At 44.6% G+C, this 27601-nt stretch overlaps 2 protein-coding genes across 15 annotated transcripts in view; one reads left to right on the top strand and one right to left on the bottom strand.

The window, feature by feature from the left end:
- Window positions 1–27601, bottom strand: part of KCNMA1 (potassium calcium-activated channel subfamily M alpha 1) — a 786057-nt gene that overhangs the window by 232286 nt on the left and 526170 nt on the right. For 9 of the 14 annotated variants that reach the window (XM_059899168.1, XM_059899169.1, XM_059899170.1 and 6 more), the window contains 4 exons: window positions 20106–20181; window positions 12237–12312; window positions 10012–10182; window positions 8343–8434 (listed from right to left, as the gene is read on the bottom strand). In XM_059899168.1, coding sequence (XP_059755151.1) covers window positions 8343–8434; window positions 10012–10182; window positions 12237–12312; window positions 20106–20181 — 415 coding nt within the window. Of the gene's footprint in view, window positions 1–182; window positions 3977–5767; window positions 6114–7602; window positions 7739–7812; window positions 8240–8342; window positions 8435–10011; window positions 10183–12236; window positions 12313–20105; window positions 20182–27601 lie in introns of those variants that run through there. The other 5 variants (XM_059899174.1, XM_059899175.1, XM_059899171.1 and 2 more) reach the window with 5 other exon arrangements.
- LRMDA (leucine rich melanocyte differentiation associated) overlaps window positions 1–27601 on the top strand; it is a 1782822-nt gene that overhangs the window by 1728898 nt on the left and 26323 nt on the right. The window lies entirely within an intron of this gene.

The following is a 27601-nucleotide window of genomic DNA, read 5'->3' as shown; positions in this document are numbered from 1 at the left end:
TGAAAATCTGAGTCTGAATATGACTTTATTTTTTAAGGTACACAGTTCATCTCCCACCTACCTTTCTATTCTTGTTTTCAGAACAATAGCTGGAACATTATGATAAGCGTGTGGAAGGGGAGAGAGACAGCAGAAAAGTGCGGTGGGGGGGGGGGAGAGGGGGGAGGGAGACAGCCTTCACTCCATTAGTATTATCAGGAGATTGATTTAATATGCACCCAAGTCTCTCTAAATAGAGCTTCAAGTTTAAAAAGGACTGAAGATGTGACTTACAAGAATCCAAAGCAGAGGCAAAGAGAGAAGCGCCCACATCCACACCCACCAAGACCCCTCTCATTGGAAAGGGATACCTGGCACTTTACATTACACAATACAGCATCTAATGACACTTGCTTTTGGTATCTGCCCCTTGGTACTAAATTTCAGAAGTAGTCAAGGGGTCATTTTTCCAAAGTATTAGGGCAATCTCACTTTTTTTTCTTCCCCCAAAAGTTTAATGCTAATCAAAGCAGAATGCCTAATCAGTCCAAGATGGCCTGTCAACTTGAATTATCTGTTTGTCTTCCTATTTACTCTGTCTGTCTGTCTACAGTTCTTCATATCTCTGTGAAGATCAGTTATTGGGGCCTGTGTTTCCTTCTGACTAGAATGGCTACCAGATGATCCTTCCTGGTGATATGTTGATGATTTGCTAATTTATGGCTTTTAAAATCTAGGAATCTGAAAACCTTGCTGAAAGTTCAGGCTGGGAATCACGTGGACCCCGCGAGGAGTGGGCTGAATGGCTTACTTGTCAAGGGATCGAAGTTTGTATAAAATGCAAAGCTTCAGTGACATTTCAACCAGAGGGATGTCTGTGATGCAGAAATCATAAATGGCATCTTATAGGGAGCATGCCTCCCAGGAGCAGCACAGGCCATGGAGGAGGGGAAGGGAGTGTGGCCCGAGCTCCACGTGTATGGGAGAGGAAAGGACATGGGGCTCAGCCCGTGAATTAACCCCACGTCCTCTTCCCAAGCACTGGGGTCAGGCCTTCTCAGGAAGAGTAGAGAAAGAAGTGTTATTGTAGGGAGACTGTGACCTCTGGGAACCAAGTGGGGAGGTTTACACAATCTCTGAGTTTGAACTCCCCGACCACTTTGGTGGCCAAATAATGCAACATAGAGCTCAAGACAGATGTGGTGTACTTGGAGATTTTTATGGGTGTGTAGAAATACATTTATCCCCGGTGTCTGGCGTGTTGCAAGCACTCAATAAACACACGTGGACTACATGAAAATGAAGGCAAGACTCACGTGAGTTCTCTTTGGGGGGCAGGAAATGGACTATGGGGTAGATTAAAGGAGCCTTTGTAAAGAAATAATCCCTGTTCTGGTGCAGCAGACTGTTTAAGAGTCCAATTCTTTTTTTAAACAATGGTCTAGAACCAGGTGGGCAAAACCTGAGTGGTGGAGAAAATGGAATTTCCTGTTGATACAAGACAGCCAGGCAGGAGGGAATAGAATGTGGTCTCAGAAAAGAACAAAGGATGCGGAGGGAGATGAAGGGCTTATTTCTGATCAGAGGAAAGACACACAATTAAATGACCTGATAATCAGGAAGCAGGGAAGGGAAGCAGGATGTCCTCTCCTGGAAAGTCCGCGTATAACACTACTGCAGGCCAACTAGGGCCTGAGAGAGAAATGATATTTTAAGACTTAGTTTCTTGGAGGCAGAACTACAGACCAATGGTTTCAGGAGGGGTTCCCGTAATACGAATTTTAAAACCTAGGGTGTTAGCTCCCCTTCGCCTAGGCGGCAACAAAAGCTGGGGTAGGTAGTTGTTGAACAGGTTGTAACAGCCCTTCCTCTGCGGTGTCACCTCTCTGGACCACTTTCTCCCTGTAAATAATCCGTTTTGCTCTATAACAGCATCTTAGGTCTTTTTCGTTTTTGCCACACGTATTAAAATCTGTACTTGGCACTTCCTTTAGTCCTACCCTTGCCATTGTCTGTCAATGCCATTGCCATTGCCCCCCCGGAAACGGTAACCTCCAGGTGACAGGTGCCGTGTGTAACTTGCTCACCACTGAATCCCTGGCACCCAACACCACCCAGCAACCTGCCCGACACGTGGTACTGGCTGAATGTCTGCAGCCACAACGAGTGAACCAGCGAAGGTGATAACAGGAGTGGATAGTGCGGCAGGTAACTGTGCTCTCTGTTCTTTCTTGAAATTTTGTTCTAAATTATTGAATGCTTTGTAAAATATGAGCACTGACATTGAGGCACGTAATAAAGCACTCTGGTTCATTTTTAAATGGAAAAGCATGATAAAATCTGCCCACCTCTACAGCTTTAAGGCTGCATCGTACGACCCCGAGGCCACACCTGAGGTTCAAGACAGACCGCCCAAACTCCCTCCTGGAGGACTCAGCCTCCTGAGGGTTAAAAGCTGAGGTTCCCACTCAAAACTATGAAATGAAGCCAGGGAGTGTATGTATCTCGCCCAGGACTTTCCAGGAGGGACACCTGCTACTCTAGTTCTCACTGACAGTTAAGAAACCACCATCAAAGAAATGCCCTGAGCTGTGCAGACCAGCTGGGGAAGTGAAGGACCCAGGTGGATACGTCTGCCTGGGCAGAGAATGCTCTTCTCCAGATGATAAGCAGGTAGGCTCTGCCCAGAAGGGAGCCCAAGCCTGGTACATCACTACAATCCACCATGGCTGGTCCCCTAGGAAATGATCTCCCCAGGAAGGGGAGGAACTTGTTGAAACCCACAAATAAGGCACAAATTTCATTTTGGTCAATGACCTGTCTGTCCATCCTGGAGAGCCCCTCATTGTTAGACATGTTCAAGAGGTAAATACACTTCCAGTCTAACCAAATGAGAAAAATCAGGAAGAAATCGTTTTGTCCTGTCTCCACCTTTTTGTCCTTGGCACTGAGGCCAGGCTCCTTAGAGGCACTAGGTGAGCAGAGACAGGGGGAGACAGGCCCAAAGTGATGCTCGGGGTGCCTTTCTCTTCCTGGTCATTGTGTGTGCAATGTTCTGGCCCTACTGTGGGTAGAGGTGGAGGAAAGGATACAATGATAGGATCATGGAGTTTAGAGCAGAGAGGGGTCTCAAGAGATGATCTAGAGAAGCAGCATGGCCCAGTGGAGCAGACTGCCCCTGGGTTCAAATCCCAGATCAACCCTTTACTGGCTGTGCGATGTCAGGCAAGTCACTGCAAATGGAGATGATCGTAATACCTTCCTCACATGGTTGCCACGAGGATGCGGAAGGATGCAAGCGTTTGTAGATATAATTTGTAGTAATTATTACTGTCAGAGAAGGCAGTCCCAGGGCTTGGGGTATATCGATTCATGTTCTCATTTCCAGAAGTATGTGGCACTCCTCTGTCTATATAAGGAGGAGGTCTAAGAGAAGCCACGGCATTTACATTTCACTGTTTTGCTCTAAAACAGAATCTTAGGTCGTTTTTGTTTTTGCCACACAGCTTTCGTGAACTGGAGCTAGAGCCGGGTTAGTCTGTGACAACTATTCCGCTACCAGAAGAGGGCGCAGATTCCTCAGCCCGCTGGGGGACCTTCCTCCTAGTAAGTTACATTTAGCTTCCCATCCCCCTTTCCCTACTCCTTGTCCGCAACTGTCCATCTCTCTCTCTGTGTCCTCCTAGCATTTGGCTACCAGGAATCAGTAGAATAATCCAAACCCACCCATCCTCCCCTCTCCCAAACACCTGGCCTGGGACTCCCTCAGTTTCGGGCCCCAGGAGCCCGTCATGGGAAGTACAATGTCTGGATGGCTCCCCGGCCCAGCTGCCTCTGACAAGGGAGTGAGGGCAGACGGATTCCTCTCTCTGGCCGATTATTTTCCATGGCCCTTGGCCACGTGACCTCGGACCATGATCTTGTCAGTTCTCATACACGAACCAGGAGTGGGCTGAGTCACAAGCAGAGAAGAAACCTCTGGGGGAAACAGCAGGGGCTGTGGGAAGAAGAAGAGCAAGCTGGGACCCCAAAGGCCATGGGAGCCTCACCCCTCCACTCCCCCACCTCTGAGCAGCTTGGAGCTTACAGGAAGGGGAGGAGGCGGAGGCAGTGGCCTCGAGAGGCAGGCTGGGCTGCAGGAGAGCTACTCTTCTGAGTAAGATCTGAGGTCTCAGCCCGAGAGACTCACTGTGCCCAAGACCTCCGACTCAGAGAGACTGCCTGCCTGGACACTGATTGGACCTTCGGTTATCAACACCCAAGTCCCCATCTTAGGAGCCCCCCTACCTCATAATGGATAAACTAGAGAAGGACTCACACGCATCTCCCCACATCTACTGTTGGCCCTGGGCGTCCTGTGGGAGGTCAGGTGAGGAATGTTGATGAGAACATTGGTGTGAGCCTCTGTGGGCCCTGGATGCCGTGTTGCTGGCGAGGACGCTCTGGGGATGCTACGTGAAGTGTTTACGTTATGTCAAACACATAGCTTAGAACTGAAAATGAGGTGCCAACGAAATCTTCATATTCTCCAATATCCTGAAATTGGGTGTAGCGTGAACAAAACCCCGAGGTTCTCTACCTAAATTTTTTTTTACTTTAAATAATCTTTGGATTTCCAAGTCGTGTGTCTCCTCAGCTTTGGGTTACACGTTACCTTGAGTTCTCTGACAAGTTAATGCATTGTTAGAGAGGTTATTTCTGAGCAAAATGTGCACATGTAAACAAATCCCTTAACTATGTATACGTTTTAATTACTTTCTGGGCATCCATCTGATGAAATCTCAGGGAGAAAAGATACAAGTACGTGTGTCCATGGGTACAGCACATATATTTATGCATACACAAAAACACGGGGCGAAGTGCGCTATTTTAAGAGTCTGAACTCTATCTTTCAAAAAAGTTTAGCTGCTTTCCTTTTGCAAATGCATTTAATTTTATCTGGAAACTTTTTGACGTTAGAAATAGAACAACTGTAGTTTCTCATTATGTTTGCTGCCAGAATCCATGCTTGGTTGCTCAACTAAAGACCTTATATTGCTAATTACTACCACATGCCCATATCCCAAGCGAAAGAAAACTTATTGATTCTGACAGCCCATTCTCTCAACACTGAATTCCAAATGAAAACTCAAATTTTGGCCAAACATAACATTTCATCAATCTTGTTCTACTGACTGGAAAAACAACATCAAACAAAGGGTGCTAATGGCCCTTTATTACCGTTCCTTTCCCAGGCTTATATTTTCTGATGAAAGATCTAAGTGACCAAAGGGCTTCTTTAAACTACTTAGTAATTAGCTTTTGAACCAGGAAACAATGCGTAAAGTAAAGTGAACAGTCCCGGTGCTGATGACAGAATGTACTTTCTGTCCGCAGGGTCGGAGGACCTCGGAGACCCAGAGTGAACATTAAAAGCAAAGTGTGTGCATTTTCATAAAGGGAGAAGAAAAAAGAGAGAGAGAGAGAACCAGGCTAAAACCGGTGATAAAAGATGCTGATGGAGCCAGAACAAAAGCTGCGGGAAGTCTGTGATCTCAAGCCGTCAGCACGCAGGGGGGTTTGAGTGGAGCTGCCAAGGCCAAGGGACAACCGGATGGGACTGGAGTGGGTGAGCGACCGTGGGTCTCAGGGCCTCCTCTGGGTCACCCGTCAACAAAAGGCACCAGCCAGCAGGCCCACCCACACTGGACTATGGCAGCTATTTTGGAGAAAAACCAAAACGTACGTGGAGTGAGAGTCAGGAAATATTTTCAACGTTGACGTCAAGGCAATTGATTTTATTGACTTCTTCAGGGGCAGTGAGTGAGAGGGGAAGGCTGGCTGAGACAGCGGGGTGGGGAGGCCATAAAGGCAACCTGAGCCCTCGGAAGGCCTTCTGCTTTATGGGGACCTGTCCGCACCTTCGAGGCAAAACGAACAGAGAAGCTGTTTTCCTCTTGGCCCAGAAAAAATGAACAATGGCAATCTCTGGACTTATTTGGCCTTTTGGATCCAACCAATGGCCCAGAAATCGGAACAGCTTGGTTCTCGTCTCATCCAGGGCTGTTATAATAACAGGAGGAGGAGGGCTCCATCAGAGGGAAGGTGGGGAAACGTGCTGCCTCCACGGAAAAGACGCCCACTGGCCTCCGTGCCTTTGAAAGGAAACGGGTATCCTGTGGGTAGTTCCAGAAAATGAGTCTTTTTTTCCATCTCCTCATTTTCTGAATGGAGGACTGGACACCTGAGCTCGGGATGCAGTGAGATCACTGATGGGAGAGGAGGTTGGCTCCTTCCAATGTGACCATCAGGCGATGGATGGAAATGCGATGCTACCGCTTTTATTTTTCTCTTAAAAAACAAAATAGGCTATTCAAGAGTTCATTTTAAAATGTATGAAATCTAAAAAAAAAAAAAAACAAAATCCTAGTTCTGTGATAGGAACTTCTGTGACTGGGAAGGAGAATGATAATTAAAATATCCTGCATCTTTTTCAAATTCTTTTCCCAATTAGGTTGTTACAGAATATTGAGCAGAGTTCCCTGTGCTATACAGTAGGTCCTTGTTGGTTATCCATTTTAAATAGAGCAGTGTGTACATGTCAATCCCAAACGCCTTAACTATCCCTCCTCCCACCGCACCCTTCCCCTCTGTTAACCATAAGTTCGTTCTCTAAGTCTGTGAGTCTGTTTCTGTTTTGTAAATAAGTTGAAAAAGAATAGATACATGTACATGTATAACTGAATCACTTTGTTGTACACCGGAAACTAACACAACATTGTTTATCAACTGTACCCCAATATGAAATAAAAAGTTAAAAACAAAAATCCTGCATCTTGATCTGGGGTGTAGTTCCTGGGTTTGTACATGGGTACAAATTCTTGAGCTGTACATTAAAGATGTGTATATCTTACTGCATGGAAGTTAAAATGAAAGCAAAAACTCAAAAGCAAACAAAGCTGAGTGCCCAAGAAAAAGCTTTAAAAAGAAAACAGTACAGGGACTTCCCTGGTGGTGCAGTGGTTAAGAATCTGCCTGCCAATGCAAGGGACACGGGTTCGAGCCCTGGTCCGGGAAGATTCCCACACGCCGTGGAGCAACTTAGCCTGTGCACCACAACTACTGAGCCTGTGCTCTAGAGCCTGCGCGCCACAACTACTGAGCTCACATGCCACAACTAGTGAAGCCCGCCTGCCTAGAGCCCGTGCTCCCCAACAAGAGAAGCCACCGCAATGAGAAGCCTGCGCACTGCAACGAAGAGTAGCCCCCGCTCGCCGCAACTAGAGAAAGCCCGCACGCAGCAACGAAGACCCAACGCAGCCAAAAATAAATAAATAAATAAATTTATTTATTTAAAAAAGAAAGAAAGAAAAATCAAAGAAAACAGTACAGAATGGTTGCTTTCACCCTGCCTGCCTCCAACCTTCTCCTCTCCAGACGGGAGGACAGAGCGGTCACGGCCCTGCATCTACTTAGGAGCAAAACTTCCAGTTGACAGCGGACCCACACATTGACACTGATATTGACAAAATGATGCGAGCACAAACCGAAACAGTCCCCGATAAGAAAGCATTCATGAATGGGAAGTCAAACAACAGATGCATCAGGAAGAGCATGCTGTGCCCTGACGTACCATAAATATAGTATTTCTTGCCGAGAAGGAATTTCAACTGAGTAATCAGTCCCTTTGAGGACAAGCTCGGTGCCTCCTAGCTAGAGACTGGTTCCCCGCTGGCCACAGTGCCAAGGTGACCTCGATCTTGCCCTCCTTAGGACTTCCCTGTGGGAGTAGGAGCCCATGTTATGGCTGCACAAAAACCCCATAGGATGGCATCAGTTTCATCTGAGGGACCGGAATGTAATCACTCACCTAATTAATATAAAGAATGAGTGAGATGGGTTTACGTGTTAGGGATCAGAAGAGAAAATATGACCCCAGTTACACATGGACCCCTTCCAGGATAAATCTGTCGTGTCTCTTGGAAAGATGGGTGGGGAAGAGAGTTGTGAAAGGGAACAGGCCTCAGGAGTTGGTCCACGTGTGATAACTTCGTGGGGTAACTCTGACATCACACCCCACACGGAATGTGGCCCTTCGGGCGGGTGGGGAGGGGCAGGATTCAGGTGTCTCCGCCACAGGGGCTCTGAAAGTCACTCAACCACATCTTTTTTTAATGCAACTGACTTACTTTCTGCCTCCATGTTTGTTAAAAGTCCCGCCGAATTTATTCCGATTCAGGATGAGAGCAGCAATTTCGGGCACGTAGCGGGCAAACATTGCCTACATGCATGAAACAAAGAAACAAGAGCCAAAAAAAAAAAAAAATGGCATGCAGAGAGGATTCTACCGCAGTGGAAGCAACAAAACCTCTTGGCATACTTACTTTCTTCCACTAACCGCACTATAGGAGCCCCCGTATTTCTTGCGGTTTCCTATTAACTCTATGATTTCAGGGACGTAGCTGGCAAACATGGCCTGAGGAAAAGATAGGAGACAGAAGAGAGACTAAGAAGACAGGCCAAAGAAAGGGGGTGACCTTTTCAGAAGTAGGGGGTACTAAGATCTGAAAACACAAAAGGGCTAGAACTGCAAAGGTACATATTGATATGTTAGATTGTAAAAAAAAATAAATAAATAAAAGCACAAAAAGGGCAAGCTCCTGAAAATACACAGGACAAAACAAACATTAGCCAACCTAGACAACTAAAAAAAAAAAAAAAAATCCCAGTCAAGAAAAATGTAAAGGAGACAGGAATAAATAAATTGACATCTAGCTCTTCTTCCTGAATAGAAATAAGAGAATGCATGCTGGAAAAATCACACACACACACACACACACACACACACACAATTTCAAGAGAAGGCCTTTCTTTCTAATTAAAGTTCACATGAGAATCTATGCCTTTATGAATGATTAAAGACAATAAACACCAAAAGAAGATTTAAAAATATATAAACTTTTCCATTAAAAAAAAAAATCACTAAAAAGCACAAAAGGTAAATTTAAGAAATCACATAGGAAAGGATAGCAAGGAGAAACACAAATCTGCCATGTTTTGTCCAACAAACATTGTGCTTGTGGCTGGATAAAGGGGTCTCACCTTCAGGGACCTCGCGGGTGCTGTGAGAACACTATGCTAATGTACACACCACACGTACATTTATATACATTTTTGAAATGTATATGCCATATGCATACAAAACAGAGATGTGTATGCATTAAATAAATGCATGTGCGGTGTACATATGTGAAAGCTGTGTGTGAATTTAGGGTTTTAATCACTTACCTCACACACAGCAAAACTCTAAACGTCAAAGGAGCTACTTTGCTAGACAAAATGCAGCCACCCCCGATGAGGTGCCAGAAATCCCCCTTGAAAAGCACAATACGTCATAAACCACCGTGATGATCTGCATAGACCAGAAAAGCAAATAGTGCAGCTTTCTGACTTACAGAGCTGGAGGGAAAATACTGTGTCAGGGAGTTGGTTGGCTGTTTACAAAACCATACTCAGCTCACGTGGTGATGTCCATTCGGAGGAGACCAGTGGGCTCTCCTTCCTCCGGGGCGGGGACGCTCCTCTTTAGAGCAAGGCCCCAGCCACAGTGTTTGTTGGAAGTTCAGGGAGGGGGAAGGGGGCGGGGAGCTCTTGAAACCGCAAACTGTCTACAGAGTATCAACAGTATCTACCCGGTCAGGTGACAGCAGTGTCCTTGCAGAATATCAGATGCTGAATTACATTACAAAGGCACAGACACTCTCACTTGATAAGTGAACATCACTTTCTTAAGACAATTAGGTTTGCTCCGGGCTAAATGGCTGTCCCTCACAAGGACACCATGTCCGGGTCTCAGGGTAACAAATTCAATACACCAAAGAAATATGCAGAACAGTCACCATGGCACTTGGATTGACTTCACCGGATTGTAACACTAAGGCAGTCGCTTGCCTCTAGCGCAGAAACACAGTCTCAAATACACAGCTTTCAGAAAATGGATAACAGAAAATATTAATGACCGCAAACATCAACATTGTAAGAAAGAGTTTTTACCAGTCCCCCGAGGATGAAGAAGACCATGAAGAGACGCCCGAGCGTGGTTTTTGCATAAACATCCCCGTAACCAACAGTGGACATGGTCACCATGAGCAAATAGACACACTCCCAGTAGGTAAGGGCCTGGTTGTTTTGGAAATTTTCCCATGGGTCCCCTGAATTCTCCACCTAAAGCAAGCGGACAGGGGAGAGAAAGGAAGAACGTTACATCATGCGTAATAAACAAGAAACACAGCCGCTCCAGCATCTAGGTTGCTCCTGGATGCATGGCATCCTCAGCCCGGGCGGTTTGCTGGCCTGAGCTGAGCTCTGTAAGTAACGCTCACAACCTCTGAGCAGGCAGTGGAGAACGTGGAGTGAAAGCCACACTGACACGCCTGCCCAGCTCATTGGGGCAGAGAAGGGAAGGAACTGAGGAACTTATCCAGAGCCCATTTTCTTCTCCTTGTTATAAAGATCTGAGGCCAGCTGAATTTTAGGGCATTGCCTCTAGCCACATGAGGCCAGAGGCAATGCACTAAAGAGCCAAAGAGGCCCGCCCTGGCCCTTCTCTTGAGTTCCTGCTCAGTCCCAAAGAAGTTCTGGACCCTCCCACAGGGGACCTCCTCCTTTCATTGTTTTGACCAGGTAGCTGCCCGAGGGACCTTGCTCCTTCAGATCATATGAACGAACCCCAAAAAGCATCTCTTGCAGTCTGACTAGGCTTTCCTTGCTCTGCAGAAGATCAGTGATGGCTCTGTCCTGCAAACTGCAGAAATCTCCCTTGGAAGCACAAAAAGTGAGCTCATGAGAACTATCTCCATTTGTACCTAGGGCCAGCAAGCTTAGTCTGTAAAGGGCCAGATGGTCAATATTTTTGGCTTTGTGGACCACACGGTTTCCTGCTCTCTGTAGGGACAACTCAACTCTGCAGGGGCAGCAGGAAATCAGGCAGAGGCAACAGGTGTGGAGAGCTTCTGCAGTTGGCCCATCTCTGCTTTAGGCTCACAAACACTTGCTGTCCTCCCATCGTCTATGATCTGCCGACAAAGCTGAGAGGCAGGCAGGAGAGACACTTCAGAGGAGAGAGGTCCAGCCCTACAATCCACTGGATGGCCAACGCCTGTGACCTGCCAGGGTGGTCCCCTGTGGATGGGTAACCCCAGGCCCCCTCACCCCCCGGGCCTCCAACTCTGCCTCTGCAGAAAGTAAGTTTCCAACACCTGGCCTCTTTCACACATCAATGCTTGTCCTCAATGTGCCCTTTTCATGGAGGTTTCCTGGTGAAGCAGAAGGTACTTCACACAATAGTAAGGTGAGGTCACTGCTTATTGAAAACAGCCAATGAACCCTCCATATCTGTGATTTTTGGCACTTGGCAGAATTACAGTGATTATCTAAGGGTGATTTCAGCCAAGAATCCCATCAGCATAAAGGAGTGGGAGGGAAACCATCAGATCTAGTGACCGAGTGATTGACGGGGCAGTCTTCCTTTGGATGGTAATTACAAAAATCCCAGTGGGAGGGAGGGGTAACAATGCTTCCCTCCACCCCTTATGCAGACAGAGGGTCAGCAAGAGAAAGGCACCTTTACCCAAAGCTTCCAAGTTAGATGAGGCTCCTTCTAGCTTTCAAGGTTTGTGTTTGTTTGAAACACACTTCCCACAATAGCTATGCTCCCTAGAAAGCAGGCAGAAATCTGCCCTGGGAAGGTGCGAACAGCTTGACGATAAAGAAGGCTTTGGAGTCGTTAATTTAAAAGAATTAACATTTTTGAGACACGAAATAACTTGACAAGCAATCAGCCCAAAGAATCGAAGAGGGCTTTTTGTAAGGGGGAAGTGGAGGGAAATTGACGAATCTGAATTTGTTGTTTACTAAGAGATGGGGGCCAGACTTACAACCTGGTCGTCAACCTTTTCTGGTGATTGCTGAGGAAGCACTGCCATCTTGTGGTTGGCTGGGCTTATTGCAGACAGAAGGAAAAAAAAAAAAAAAAAGCAATGAAAGCCCCCATAGCAATACAGGTGAGCTGAAAACCGCAGGTGAAGGGTGTGATCGTGGCTCAGCATCTGGAACTAGTTTGGGGTAAAAGGATTGGAAATCTAGACAACTGTGCAGTTGCTTCTCGTTTGTTTTGCATTCTACAGCTGGGCTGAAGTTTGTCTCCCAGGTAATAAAATGACTCAGAGAGGGCCTTGTTCCAGAAACGCCAGCACTGAAGCGTCTTCAAGGATACTTACCAAATGGATGAAGCCGGCTGCTGTTAGCCATGTGCTGATAAATATGGAGAGCAGATTCACCAGCTTGATGGAATTACTGTGCAAAAGACACAAGCAAAATCCCCAAGTTACAGAAGAAGACTCACTTGGGGCTGCCTTCCAGAGGAACCAGAGCCTCTTTAGTGCCCACTCCCACGCCCAACCCCCCAGAGCCACCACAAGGGAAGGATCTGAAAGGTGGCATAAGTAGCTCAGGCCAGAGCCTATAGGAAGATGACTTCTGAGTTACTGAAAGTGGTCCCTAAATTAAGCCCTCTGACGGTTTAAAATTTTTTCTTAATTTTTATTTTGAAAATCTGCAAATCTACAGAAATAGTGAAAGAAGAATATAATGAACACTTGGATGCCCTTCACTTAGATTAACCAGTTAACATTTTGCCACATCGGTTTTTCATCTCTACACATTTTCTCTTCTTCTTCTTTTTTTCCTTTTTCTGGCTGAACCATTTTACAAGCACGTTGTAGACATCATGACACAACCCCCTGAATACTTCAGCACTGAACACCTAAGAAGGACACTGTGCAAGACAACTGTAATACAATTGTCCTGCCTAAGGAAACTGACACGGATTCAGTAACATCATCTAATAAGCACTCCTAATCTAGATATCTCCAGTTGCTCCAAAATTAGGTTTACTGATGCTTTCATGTTGTCACCCTGATTCAGGAAGTAATCAAGGTTCATGCGCTGCATTTGATTATTATGTGGCTTTAATCTAGGGGTCAGGAAACTTTTCTAATAAAGGGACAGATAGTAAATATTCAGGCTTTGCTGGGTCATAAAGTCTCTGTTGCAACTACTCAATTCTGCTGCTGGAGCAGAAAAGCACCTTGGGAAACCTGTAAAGGAATAGGTGTGGCAGTGTTCCAGGAAAACTTTATTCACAAAGACAGGCAGTGGGCTGATTGGCCTAAGTAGTAATGGCTACTCAGTTTGCCATTCTCTGCTTTATTCTCCTTTAATTTGTAAGTAACACACCCCCACCCCGCAATCAATACACACATCCTTTTAAATCTGTTTTTAGTGCCAATTTAATTTTCTGTGCACCCAGGCCAGCTGTCATCCAGAATGTCCCATATTCTGGATATGTCTGACTGTTCCCGCCTGATTAGATCCTGTTTCAATACGTCTTTTGAGAATACCCGCCTGGGATGGCATCACATCAGGAAATTCCAACTCAGTTGCACCAGGTCCAGTCACCTGGTGAAGGTGGAAACGCCAGATGGCGCCACTGAGAGGTGCCCATTTCCCTTTGTAATTAATATGCCATCTGGGGAGTGGGACTCTGGGACCATGTGAATATCCTATTCCCCAATGACCTTATACCTAAACATTTCAGCATCCACCAGTGTTCCTCGAGAAAGATCGATTGGCACTCACGAGATACTTAGCTCCCTTATGGTAGGGGCTTTGTTGGCAGGGACCCTGGGAGCAGTGAGTCCCTGGTGTACAGCAGGGCCTCTAAGAATCTGCACTGAGTGAGTTGGTCTCCCCTCTGTACTCGTCCCATCTGCCTTCACCCCGTTCACTCCTACTGGGTGTACAGCTCCTCAACCACTGTTGTCAGCAGGTCGCTGCCCTGTCCAAAGGCTGCTGTTGAGTAAAATATTATGTCCAAACTCCCACCTTCAACACCCTCTGAAGTTTCAGGTCCTCCTACCACGATTCTTTCTACACAAACCTTGCAACTTCCATCACAGCCAAACTTACTCACCAAGTCTTTGTTTATGCTATTACTCAGCTCGAAAGCCCTCCCCATCTCTCCAAATATTTCCCTTTCTTCAAAGCCTGGTTCAGTCCCTACATCTTCCTTAAAGTGGTTCTACCCACGGGCAATACAAAGTGACCTACGTCTCCTTCACCTCCAGCTATTCATTGGTAACCCATCCCGCTGTCTTAAGGCATCGTTTCAGATTTCTATTTGACTCTTGTGTTCCCACGTGCGTCGTGCAGAGTTCCCACTCTGCGTCTCTTTCAGTCTCCCCAGAGGGGCCTAACACTGCCCACAGTGTGGTTCAGCGCATCATCCTGGATGGATTGATCTCCGGCCCCTCCCACCTCTTTCTCAAGGGAAACCAATGGTTTAAATTCTAAGAGTTTAAGATCACAGTGATAAGAATGGCTGACACAGTTCTTTCACAGGGCTTACCATGTGCACTGCCATTTTAAGTGCTTCACGTATGTTAACTCATCAAATCTTCATAATGACTCTATGAGGCGGTCCCAAGGTTAAGAAACTGACCCAACATCAAAGCAGTAAGCAGCAGAGCTGGGACTTGAACCGAGGCAGTTTGGTTCCAGAGTCTGCCCTCTTGGCCACTACAGTGTAGAACACAGTCACAGCCTGGGATCCACCAGAAAGTCTTCCTTGTTGTGAAAGTGAAGCTGTGCCTTCCCCACACCCTGTGTAGAGGATATGAAGAGGGCCAGAGGGTACTGCCCCAGGGAGGATAGAGGCTATCACCATATCCTGTCCCCAACTAGTTTCTCAAGAGGAAGCCAAAATAAAGCAAAACCTCCCTGCCTCTGTCTTTTAAGCCCTCTGAGGTGCATTAACCTTGGAGAGAGAGAGACTGATGAGGGACAGGTAGCCAGTGGCAAAGGGAGAGATCTCAGGGAAGCCTGTGTTGTTCATCTTCTCAGAGGATAATTAAGTGCCAAGGTGATTCACTTACACAGTCCTGGATCCTTGGAGACTGAACAAAGCAGTGTCCCACCAATAACCACGTGGAGCCCTCTTGAGAGATCACAACTATGGGAGTCTCCGAGCCTCATGGTGTTTTGGAAAAACGACCTTACATGGTGATTATTAATCTCTGATTGTCACAGTGATATTAATAGTACTTAAGGGAGCTCTCTGTTGTGTAGAGAACATTTAATCATTGTTGCTGAAAGAGTCCCTATTAAGCACTGAAATCTGATTATTTTTTATGGCATCTGCATCATTACAGATGCCCAGTATTAGGAATTTGCTTTTCAAATGAAACTCTCTGACCAGGCAATCATCTACAAGCTCTGTGCAAGAGACACAAGATTAACTCTTGGTGGACTTTCTCCATATTCTGAAATTTGAACCTCACCAAGCTGAAGAGGGCTCCTTGGGAAGAGGGAAGGGGTTGCAGGACAGGGTTGTGGGCTCCGCATGGCAAGAGGCCACTGGAGATAGTCATAGACTTCAGGGCCAAGCCCAGGGGTCTGGACCAAAGGGCAAGTTCCCAATGGTTAGAATGATTGGAACTATTCAGGTTCTAGCCCCCTCACGATGAGGGACAGATGTGACGTTAGCATGAGAACCTAACTTCATTTTCGTGTTTTCCATTATCATTTCTGGGCCCCTGCCCCATGAGTTCTCACTAGCCATTAGAGTAATCTGTATCAGTGAATACAGTGAATCATCGTCTCTGGGCAGGCACAAAGACTTTTCTGTTCTTATAGATCAGAGACCTTTTTTAGGACTCCGTAGATATTGGGAGAGAGAGTCTGTCTCTGTAGATACTGGAAGAGTGAATGTCTGTCTTTTTCCAAGATGATAGCTGAAAACCCAGAACCGCTGGGGGCCATCTCTGCTCTCAGTGTATTTAACAAGACATGTATGGGTTGAGACTGAAAATATCATCTCTTTCCAAAAAGCAATATGAATTCATCTCTGTTCTACTTGACCAGTACTTTCCTCTTTGTTTCTGGCTGAGAATAGAGACAGGTGTCAATGCCCTTATTTTGTTTTATTGTTACCGTTGCTGGACAGACGTGCAATCCCCTCAAAGTCAACTGCACTGTACCCCACGGGGATGAATGGCCTGAACGATAAGACAGAGTGAAGCAAAATCAAGTTCTGTCAATTCTAACCCTTAAATATCTCTCGATCCCTCTCTCCCTCTTCTCCGAAGGCCAGTCCCTAGTACCACTTGCCTGGACAACTGCCTCCTGACCAGTCTCATGGTCTATGGCTTAGATGTTTTAGACCCACTCTCTATACAATTGGTGGAACAGTGGATCTTTCTAAAATGTAAATCTGACCACGTTCCTCTCCTGCCCAAACCCCTCAACAACTCTTCCTTGCTCTCCGAGTCAAATCTATGACATCTGAGAGCCTTCACGATGTGGCCTCTGCCTGCAGTCTCTATATTGATAACTCTTTTCAAGAACTTTAACCTTGCAGCCGTTTCTGAGGTAATATATGTAGTACAGTGATTTCAGTTTCCAAAATGTCAAAAAAAAAAAATGTGTTGTTTAGGTAAATGATGGTACATACATAGAGTGGAATGCTATGTGGGAAACGGAAGTGACACGGTAGAATATTAGTGAGGTTATCTCAACCATCGATGGTGTTGAGGAAACTGTGCTTTATCCTTTTCTATATTGCTGAAATGTTTACACTGCACTTTAATAATTAGAGGAAACAGTAAGGCAACTACCTTTTTAAAAAAAAAAAAAAAAAAAAAGCACTAGGTGCTCCATGTCCCCATCATAAGTATCTGTATCTCCATCATCAGCATTAAATGAGGTATGGAATGACTGCCTTTAGACAGAGCTGCTTCCTTTGCTCTGACTGTATGAGTCTGCTTGCCAGTTTGCTGGGCAACTGAGGAACTGCCAAAAGCTCAGACAATGGCACAAGGTCTCCCAGTGGCCCCTTCAATATGCCATTTATAGGACATGGAGCCTTTGAGGCCCTTCTGTTGGCTGGCAGTTTGGGGAATGACCCTGATGCTGTCCCGTTACTGTGACTTTCTGTTTTCTCTGTCATCCTGTTCACTCTGTCATCTTTTTCCTGACCTCTTCATCCTTTCTGTCTCCCTCTTTCCCCATCCCTCTTTCTCTTTCTCTCCCCCCCACCCTGCGCCACATATTTTTCTGCCCTGTTTCTTCCCACTTTGGGCCAGGAGAGGCAGCCGAAGAACGGAACATGAAACCACAATTTCATATCATTATTTCAAATCGCATTTCAATGTCTCCACCGCTACCCAATACCCCAGGTTGCTGGGGACTGGCCGCTAGAGAAAGTCATACAAAACCCCCGGAAAGATGATGGCGGGGCTCCACCCACCCGCCTGGAAGGTCCCTGTGAAAGCAGCGAAGTACAGAGGCGTTACCAGAAAATCCCTCAAGGTACGAAGCCCTACAAGGACCAAGGCTTCTGCTTCTCTGCGGCAGAGCCTGCGGGATCTGTGCCTGGGGCTCACGGAAGGAAGGGGCCGCGATCAGCCAGGCAGCTGGAGAGGGAACGGGCTCAGAGAGCTATTCTATATCCCCCGAGTTCTTACAATCACATGAAGGTTCAGTCTGTGCCTGGTGATCTGGCCTCTCCCTGCCCTCCTAATCTCATCTTTCTCTTTTCCTACCACGGAAACCCCAGTCTCCAAGAGCACAGAATTACTCAACGTTCCCCCAAAGGCCATGTTCTCTCACTTACGTGTTTTCCTGCAGCTTCCTTGATAGGAAGTTGCCCCACTCACCCTCCCTCTCACATGCCTAATCTCCAGCACCACCAGAATGACACCTGGCTTTCTACAAGGCTTACCGAAGACACCCCCTTTGCCTTGAAAAGATCCTTGACTGTCTCACACTCACGCCGAGCCCCACTTAATCACTCTCCTCCATGCCTCCCAAGCCCTGGGTGTACCTGTACCAACCACACTAGGGGTCAGTCCTCCCCCAGGGAGCTCTCTGAAAGTAGGACTCAATCCTGGCACCCATCTCGCTGCTGCACAAATGGGTGCTCAATTCAGGCTTGAAGTCACCCTGATGCTGTCCCTGATTGTGGCAGGAACTGGGACAATCCAAGTGTGTGGTTGTGATGGAAACCACCCTCCCATAACACAAGGAGTTTAATTCTGTGGGAAGTGGGGTGCTTGGGGAAATGCTGTTTGGGGCTTAGGATGGCAGACATCCCAGTAGCCTGCCACCCTGTGACTCTCCCAATGTAGAGTCACCTCTTTCCCTCACTCGCTGCTTCAGATTTTCCCCCCCTGCACTGGGAGAATGAACCCCCATAATTGTAGAGTCATCAGGTGGAATGTTTCCCCAGGGAGGCTAGTGCTATTTCCTGCATCCAGAGGAAAGGAGTCTTCTCCAAGGAATGGGAAGTTGGTGGGTCTCTTGGCAAAAGCCTAGAAAGAGATAGTTTACTCAGATGGCTTATTGTTCTCCCAAGTCCAGGAAGGATCCACATGGAGTACGAGGAAGGTGAGAATACAGTTCTCTCCATGTTATTCCTCAGAGTAATGGCACCTTCTTAAGATGCTGGCGTCAGAGAATTAAAAGCCCCCTAAACAAGCAAACTCGAAACAGGGAGAGAGAGGCACTATACCATGTTAGACAGTGTGGATGACGCCACGTAACACCATCCCCACAAGTATCTCTTAAATACAGCTCCTGTGATTGCCACTGGGTCCTCACCAAGTCTACCTGTAAAAATACAGTGTAGTGGAGCAAATATGATAGAGGCAAAACTTGAGGATTACTAGCTTTGTTGACCATTTTAATTTCAAGAGGAATATGAGTCCCTTGCATAGAAAAGCCATAAAAAGGTAGAAATGAAGGTTACTGTCACTCAGAAGAAATACGAAGAATAACAATATTCATTCCATATTAATAATAGTACACACTATTAAATGGAGCACCAACAAATTCTGACCCCAGGATAATGAAAGTAAAGGGTGTTGGGACACACTGTAGAAGATTTCCATGGCATTCGACGCTCATTTTCTTTTTAACTTGACTAATAGGAAGTGAATTTATTCCCCCATTCACGCAGATGAATAGTTAGCGAGGGGAAACCAATTTGAAATCAAAACAAACTAAAATAAAACAAAACACACTAAGACCCAAAGAGGAAAGCCTGTCACATTTGTTGGATGTGACATATTCAGGAAGCTGAGTCCCAGCCTCAGTTACTGAGAAAACAATGCTGAATCCAAGCTCCCCCAAAATGCAGGTGTATTAATTACAAATCACAAACATAGAGATGTCCTGTTTTTCATCATTTATCAAACACGTTAAGGCCAACCAAAGAGGAAATGGAACATTAGCAGTGAGCTTCTCAAAGTGTAATTTCCTATGAGAGAAATTTATGACCTGTACTTATTGTCCATTAAAGGACGTCCAACCTCTTTTATTAGTTTATTCATCAAGGCAGCCCTGGCTTCCGGCCAGCCCTGAGAACCTGCAGGTCCTCAGGAAAGGGGTCTCTGGGGGATTTTTTTCTCCTGGTCCAGTAGTGTTTTCCAGATCATAATACAGTTAACAGAAGCAGTCATGGTGCATTCGGCGGGAGGTTTTTAGATATTCCCCAGAAGGCAATTCACAGAGCAAGCCCCAGGGGCTACACGGGCTATAAAGTGAACATCTAGAATGTACTTTGAAATGAAATGATTTTCTGTTTGCCGTATGAGGTCTGTGATTGCCTCTCAAAGAGCATTGCTTCCATTGCTTTTATGGCCAGGTTCAATTTCTTATTTAGTGATGTAATAAAGGGGTGATTTAAAACCTGGGAACAAGGACTTCCCAATCAATGAGCAGACCCATCCCTCACCCATTGTGCACCTCTCTCCATGGAGCTGCGGCCGGTGTCCAAGCAACCCCACAAGGTCCCCCCAAAACTGTCTCTACTTCCCCCCATACACAGCTGTTTCTTTCTCTTTACCATAGAGTCCCCGCCCTGCAGAAGACCCTACCTCGAGGCCTTCCCTGGGTTTCTGTGTTAGATCACTCCCTCTGTGCATAAAAGAACTCTAACTTCATCGTGATGAAAGTACACACACCTGATATTTACAGCGTGGCACTGGGGACCAGAGCGAGAAAAAAAAATATGAGAAAGAACATCTTACCTTGTTTTCAGGATATTCAGAAACTGCAAAATTTCTGAAAACTGGATCAGCCTGAGAGCTCTTAAAAATCTCAAACCTGGAAAGAGAAATGAAATAGAGATGCATTATTTTCAAGGTGTGGTTTTAATGTCCACACACTGCTGTTGGATGTACAGCTGCCAAGGTTAATGGGATATGAAATTCCTGCAGAAGAATGAACCATCCCGTACCTTGGATGTAGTTCTTCATCCTGATCCTTGGCTGGTGTAATCTCAGCTGGTAACCTGACTTTTTCATGAAAGGGGCCCCGTATGGAGCCGCTGCAGAGGATATTCTGGTGGGCAGAGCCCAGTTTACAGAGCTTTCTCATGTGTCCATCTCTGATTTAAAGCACGATTTCTAAGTTACATGGTTGTCTGAGAGGATTCTGTCTCTGAAAAATACTGGGAATAGCTCAGGGTAACCCTTGTGCTAAGAGCAGATTAGGAACAAATCAGATAACCTCACCTCTTCGGTGGATTTTCTTTTTTTTTTTTCAATCTTTATCTGCAGTTCTGATAAAATGAAGAGTATAGCCCACTGTGTTATCTGTTTCCTACAAGGTTCTATATTTTTCTTCCAATCAAAAAAAAAAAAAATCAAATCATTAAGATATCACACTCCATATACTTCAGGATTCAAAACTTATATAATTCTACTTTTACTGAGTGTCAAGATACATGCTTCTCCATTCTGAATCAGCAACCTCTCTTGAATGGCGAAGAAGAGCCAGTGTTTCTATGTAGCAGGAGAGAGAGGGAAATGGGGAAGGAAGACACAATTGAGGATTTAAGAAAATACAAATTATTGTTGTGTTTTAATAGCCATGGGTAAAATGTATTTCTGTTGAGATCAAATTTGTGAGTCAAAAACAATCTGAATGACTCATGGGGCTTTGAATCTTGGCAGTTGTGCAAGAGAACTGTTTACAAAATACTTTATTACAGCTTTGAGACACTTCCAATAGCACACCCACTCCCAAGGGGATTCAAAGCATTTTATTAAGCTTCCGCATGTGCCATGTGCGGAGCTGCGCACAGAGTGGGCTAAGTTGTGGACGGGCAGCTCGATGTCCATGGGTGAGAGTTTATTCGGCCCAGTATGTGAGGCAGTAAAGCGGGGAGGCGTGCAGAGTGGTGGGAAGAAGCGGTGGTGATTCTCTCGAGACCCCAGGGTGAATCAAGGAAAGGAGACAGACCGGAAGCTTTCCCCTAAACAGCTCCATATTGCGCTCAGTTAGATTACTCCTTGTTCAAGCATAAGGTGACAAGGAAAGGCTAACTTAAAGCCCACAGAAGGAAAAACCCCACTGCTCAAGAGGGACAAAAGGATATGGCTCAAAAGGAAAATTTCTCATCTAAAAGGATTTACCTTCACGGACAGAAGATTTTTCAGAAAACACCCGCCTTCTGTTCTGAATGATATTCATATTACTTTTATTCAACAAGAAAGCGCAGAGATGAGAAGGGATGTGGATGAAATAAAAGTCTCAGGAGCCAAAAACCCAGTCCTAACCGAGCTGATGAAAGGTTGACCTCACACCGCTCACAACGGGATGCAGAGGACAGAATGGAGAGGTCATCTCACAAGGCAGAGAAAAGATGAAACTTAAGAAAATAGAAATGGAGTAGAGATCACAGAGATCCAACCTATGAATAAAATGTGTTCCAAAGGGAAGTGCAAACAACACGTAGATCATAAGTAGTGGCCAGGACATCACAGGATTGAACTTTCTGGATATGAAAAGAATGACTCGAGATTAAAAGGCAAAATGAACGATCAGCTCTGAGAGACTGACGCCAAGAAGTCTCTTATTGTTCTTCCCTTCAAATTTCAAGTATTAAAATAAATGAAGAAGTAAAAATCAAAAAGTGTCAGGGTGGGGAGAGGGTTACCATTAAGGCAACTAAGATCTCATTACGTAACAGTAAGTGTTAAGCAACGACTGGGTAACACGCAGAATTTTAAAACAAGGAGAGTCTGACCCAAGATTTTTATACCCTGTCAAGTAGTTGTTCAACAGTGTAAGGGCAACAAAAAATACTTTCAAATATCCAAGTTCTCAGAAAATATATTGTTTGAACAAAACATTTGCAAAGAAGTTCAATAAGTCTTACTAAATCAGAATGGGGGGTGGTGCAGGCTGGAAAGTGAATTGTTAATAAACTCTCCTGTTGGTCCGAAGCATCCAGCCCAACCTGGATGGCTGATCTGACTGCAGCACCACTGTCACATATTGCTGGGAGGTAAAGTAACACATTTAGAAGCTCGAGGTAGAAAAACACTGGCAGTTAGTACTGAAACCAGTCACGGATATAAGGATGCTTTAGTAACATATTAGCCGCTAATAGTTTCATCCTGAAAAATTGTGTGTGTGTGTGTATGTGTGTGTGTGAGAGAGAGAGAGTGTGTGTGTGTGTGTACTTTCATTTATGGAAACAAAAATTGAATACAAATGGCCCACGCTTTGAATGGGATTTCTTTCTTTTTATCGTGAAGAAATGCCTTTTGCATCCCGTATTATTGGTTTGTCGTTTGTCATATTTTAAAGCGACTCACAAAAATAAGATAGAATAAAAGCTTTTCTTTTAATTGAGGTGTATGAAAATAAAGATAGGAAAAAAAAAAAAAGAATGCCGCAGTCACAAGGTCCTGTCCTCTCGCTAGAGGTAAACTGTAGACCTAGGTCTGAGCTCTTTCCCAAGCAAAGCAAGCAGGGAGGCATTCTAAGATTAACGAAGGAGGAAAATAAGCTGGTTCTTAGGAGAAGAGGTTATCCCAGGAGGGGGACTCAAGAGAAATGTCTCCCTGCCAAAGGGGCCTGGGGTGATGCAGGAGCGACATTCTCACGGGCTGAACAATGGTGGGCTTTGTTTATTTGACTGCTTTGTGCTGGTCATTGTCATGGCACTGGGTTTCACGAATGCAAATGAGAAACAAAGTTCTACGTAGGGCTAAAAAAAATCAGTCTACATGTTCTCCTCAGATCAAGCCAGACACTCTGGATAAATGCCTGGTCTGAAGTGTCTATCCTTCAGGCCACAGCTCACAGCAGCTCCCCAACTGCTTTCTCCCCTGCACCACGTGTGGTCTATTCTCAGCACGGCAGCCAGAGTGAGCGTGTTACCAGGTAAAATGGATCAGGCCGTTCCTCTGCTCAAAATCCTCCAATGCCCACATTCCACACAAAGTAGAAGTCAAAGTCCTTCAAGAACCTAAAGCAAGGCCAGCCCTCATTCTTTTTGGACCTGCTGGCCTCTTCCCCCCACTCATACTACTTTGTCTCTGATCTGGCCGTCTTCCTCAGTGATCCTTGACTGTGTACGGATGCTCCTGCCTCAGGGCCTTTGCACATGCTCTTCTCTCTGCCTGGAATGCTCCTTCCCAAATGGCCACATGGTGCCCTCGCTCACCTCCTTCAGGTGTTTAATCAACATAACTTTCTCAGGGAGATCTTCCCTGGCTACTCTGTCTAAAAGTGCAACTCCCTCCTCAGCCCCCCCCCCAAAAAAAAACTCTTTATTCCGCTTGCCTGCTTTACTTTTCTCCCCAGCATGAAGCACCAGCATCTTACTTATTTATGTAGTTTACTTTCTGTCTCCTTATCCATAGCACCAGCTCTAGGAGGGGAGGGATTGATGTCTGTTGTGTTCATGGCTGTATCCCATGTACCTAAAATAGTGCCTTGCATAAGGTGGATACTCAGTAACTACTTGCTTGAATTGAACTGAATGAATCAGACTTCTGAGAATTAGATGGCAGAGAGCTAAAGGTTAGAGGCTCTGCATTCGGAACTCTGAGGCTACACATTGTTTACTAAAGGGAAAAGCCATGACCTCTGAAAGTTCACCTGACAGAGGCCTGGGCTGACACTCTTAGGAAATATGAAGAAGCCTAACCAGGAAAGAGCCTTGACCAATGGTCACGCTGCTATACTCAGAGAGGTCCTGAAAGAGGATACACAGCAACCTCAGATTCCATAAAGAGGCCAAGAGAAGGAAGCAGTGGGATGGGCAATGCCAAAGTGACAAATTACTCATCTCCTTTGCTTTATAACACTATATTCTTATTATTTATTCTATATAATTTAAAATATCTGAAATAAAATTATTTTTTAGGAAATAGAAAATGGCTATAACAGAGTTGTGAAGAAGAAAATAACATATTAATTATGCTCTCCAAAAGTCTAGATAGTTTCATGAGCAAGTTCCTTTAAACTATCAAAAAATGGTAAACTTCTCTACATATCAATACTCTCTATTATATAGTCAAGTAATAAAAATGGACTCTTCTCTCTCTTTCTGTACTTTGTATTGGTTAGAAAAGTGGTATTACCTGGACATAGGTTTAAAAAGAAAAAAATGGCAAGCTCATCACACTAATGACTATTGACTAACCACAAGAATCCTACATAAAATACTAGTGAATCATATGCGAGACTATATTGTGTGTGTGTGTGTGTGTGTGTGTATTGAACTATTTCTTTTTTTTTTTTTTTAGCATCTTTACTGGAGTATAATTGCTTTACAATGGTGTGTTAGTTTCTGCTGTGTAACAAAGTGAATCAGCTATACACATACATATATCCCCGTATCTGCTCCCTCTTGCGTCTCCCTCCCATCCTCCCTATCCCACCCCTCTAGGTGGTCACGAGACTATATTAAATAAATAACACGCATGAGCTATAGGGGGTGCTGTGGAGCACAGCCCAGATCCCTTTTCCCGGGATCTTTATTCATCACTGGCTCCTGAAGAGCAGCCTTGCCCACGGTCACACCCCTTACCAGGGGTGGCCCCCATGGCTGGTAGATATGGGGACAAAGGTCTGCTGCCTTGCCTGGATTTGGGACAATGCTGAAGGGCCATCCAGCTGCAGAGCTGCCTGTGGGATGGACAAGGCCTCTGGTACAGGTGCAGCACAGCTGAGCCCTCCACCCCATCCTAGTGCCCTTCTTCTCTCACAAAGATGGGTATTAAAACCTGCCCTAGAGATTGTGTGCCAGAAGACTAAGTATTCTGCTAAAGCGTGGCAGGCACATTGCAAGTACTCGACAAACAGTAATTTTACCATATGAAGCTATGGAATTGAAACAGCATATTATTGTTCACAACTGCACAGAAAAGTCAACAAGACGGAATAGAAAGCCCATAAAGATACACGCACACACACGGTAAATAGTGTTATTGTTACTTTAAATTATTGGTAAAATGATGATGTTGACAATGACGTAAATCTATTATGATTGATCATCTGCTATTTTTAATTATTTCTACATGCCTAATCCTTTAGCTCTATCTTATTTAATCCATACAACCGAAGAAAATAGCTAAGGATAAACAGACTAGAGAATGTGTCCAGCACACAGTTTGTAAGCAGTACAGCACAAATTTCAACCCAAATTTATGTAATGCCACAAAACCCAAGCTTGTAACCAGTGCCCTGGCACAGCCTTTGGTCAGTCAGTTCCGATTCCAAACATCAGCACTCAAGTAAGCGCTTCCGGCACTTGTGATCATCTTGCCAAACTCTCCTAACAATTCCCATTTCCGTCAGTAGGGAAATGCCCTTTGCCTACACCCCCATCAGACTGAGTATTCTGATTAAGACGGGAAGAAGGAAGGGAAAGGAAGGGAGGGAGTGAAGAGGGAGGGAGGGAGGGAAAGTAGGAGTCCCAATTTGATAGCCCTCAACCCCAAATAGAGCCCATCCCTGTTTTATTCTGCTTTTCTAGGTTAACAAATGAAGTTAACTGTGTTTTCACATAATTATTAGTCATTTTATTTTCTTCTTTAAAGTGCTTTATAATAGTCTCTGCCAGATTACCTGTGGGTTCATCTTATTCTTTTATTATATTTGAGCTCTTTCATAATGAGAATATTATATGTTATATATTTTATCCCATGGTTCATCATTCTTCTTTTAATTTTGCTCAAAGTTTTTTTTTCTTTCCTAAGTCTTAAATTTTGCTTAAGGTGTTTTTTTTTTTCTTCTGAATTCCAAAGTTTGTTATATGGTCAAATATATCAGACTTCCATCATTGTTTCTTTGCTTTAATATTTAAAAATGGCCACCTCCATCGTAAAAAACAGATTTTTTTAAATGCATGTACATTTTCTCTTTGTACCTTTAGGGTGTGAGTTCTGAACCTCGGCTGCACATTTAAATCACCCGGGAAGCTTTAAGAATTACTGATACCTGGGTCTCACTCCCTCTTCCCCAATTCTGACTTAATGGGTCTGAGGTACAGCCAGGCAGAGGGAATTTTAAAGTTCTGCGATGATCCTAACGAGCCATCACGGCTGAGAAGCACTGAAAACTTTTTCTACAAATGAGCAGATAGTAAATGTTTTAGGTTCTATCACAACTACCCACTCTGCTGTAAATGACATGTAAATGAATGCACGTGACTGTATTCCAGTAAAATTTTATTCAAATAAATAGGCCATGGAGCCTAGTTTGCTAAGCCTGCTTTAGAGACCAGCTATTCAAATTCCATGTGCACATGAATCATCTGGGGTTTGTTAACATTCAGACCCTATTCCATGGGACTGAGATGGGGCTTGATGCTCTGCATTTCTAACCAACTCTACGATGTCACTGATGCTTCTGGTCAGAGGCCAAACTGAGAAAACAAAACTGCAGGGCAGTGGTTCCCAGACTTTGTTGCCATTGCAATCACCTGGAAATTCTGGAACAACACTGGTGCCTATCTCCCACCCTCAGATATTCTGATTTAATTGGTCTGGGTGACAACCTGGGTGCAGAAATTTTTTATAACTCCCCAGATGATTCTAATGTGCAGCCAAGTGTGGGAACCACCCATTTAGGGTATCTTTTCTTCTTTTAACCTTTAATTTGTAAATCCATCTTGGCGTATTTATTTATTTTGGTTAATAGTGTGCCAAAGGGACCAAGTTTTATTTTTTCCCCAAATAGTTAGCAAATTGCCTTTTCCCTGAGTAATCGCTTGAGTAATCTAAAACCAGTACTATATCCATTAGGCACCCTGTCTCTTTACTTTTAAAGAACACACTGGCTAACTATAAGTTAGAAAAAACCCATAGTATAATAATAGATTACTTATAAAATAATGCATTCAGCTCAAGATCTTAGGAAAAAAGTAGTCTTAACAACCATAGAAGAAAAGATGATTTCTACTTTAGTGTTTATATTTGAATAATCAGAGAACTAATAAAGATTAAAAGTGATAAAAATTTTCAAATCATTTTATGGGGGCAAACAATAACAACAATAAAACAAACAAAACACATGCTTATCCAATAAAGAAACAAATAGAAAATAAAGTCATGCACAATTTCAGGCTAAGAAAATTTGAATTCCACACTGAGAGGGACAACTTTCCAAAAAATGTAAACTTTGTAAGTTCATACACACAAAAAAGAAAACCATTACAGGATGATAACTGAGATATAAATTGAAATTTTTATTAATATCTTCCCCTCAGAGAGTTTGCACC

This window comes from Balaenoptera ricei, chromosome 16 (assembly GCF_028023285.1).
Source record: "Balaenoptera ricei isolate mBalRic1 chromosome 16, mBalRic1.hap2, whole genome shotgun sequence".
NCBI classification, from domain to species: Eukaryota; Metazoa; Chordata; class Mammalia; order Artiodactyla; family Balaenopteridae; genus Balaenoptera; species Balaenoptera ricei.
Note: the sequence above shows the minus strand (reverse complement) of the source record. Positions and strands in the feature narration are given on the sequence as shown.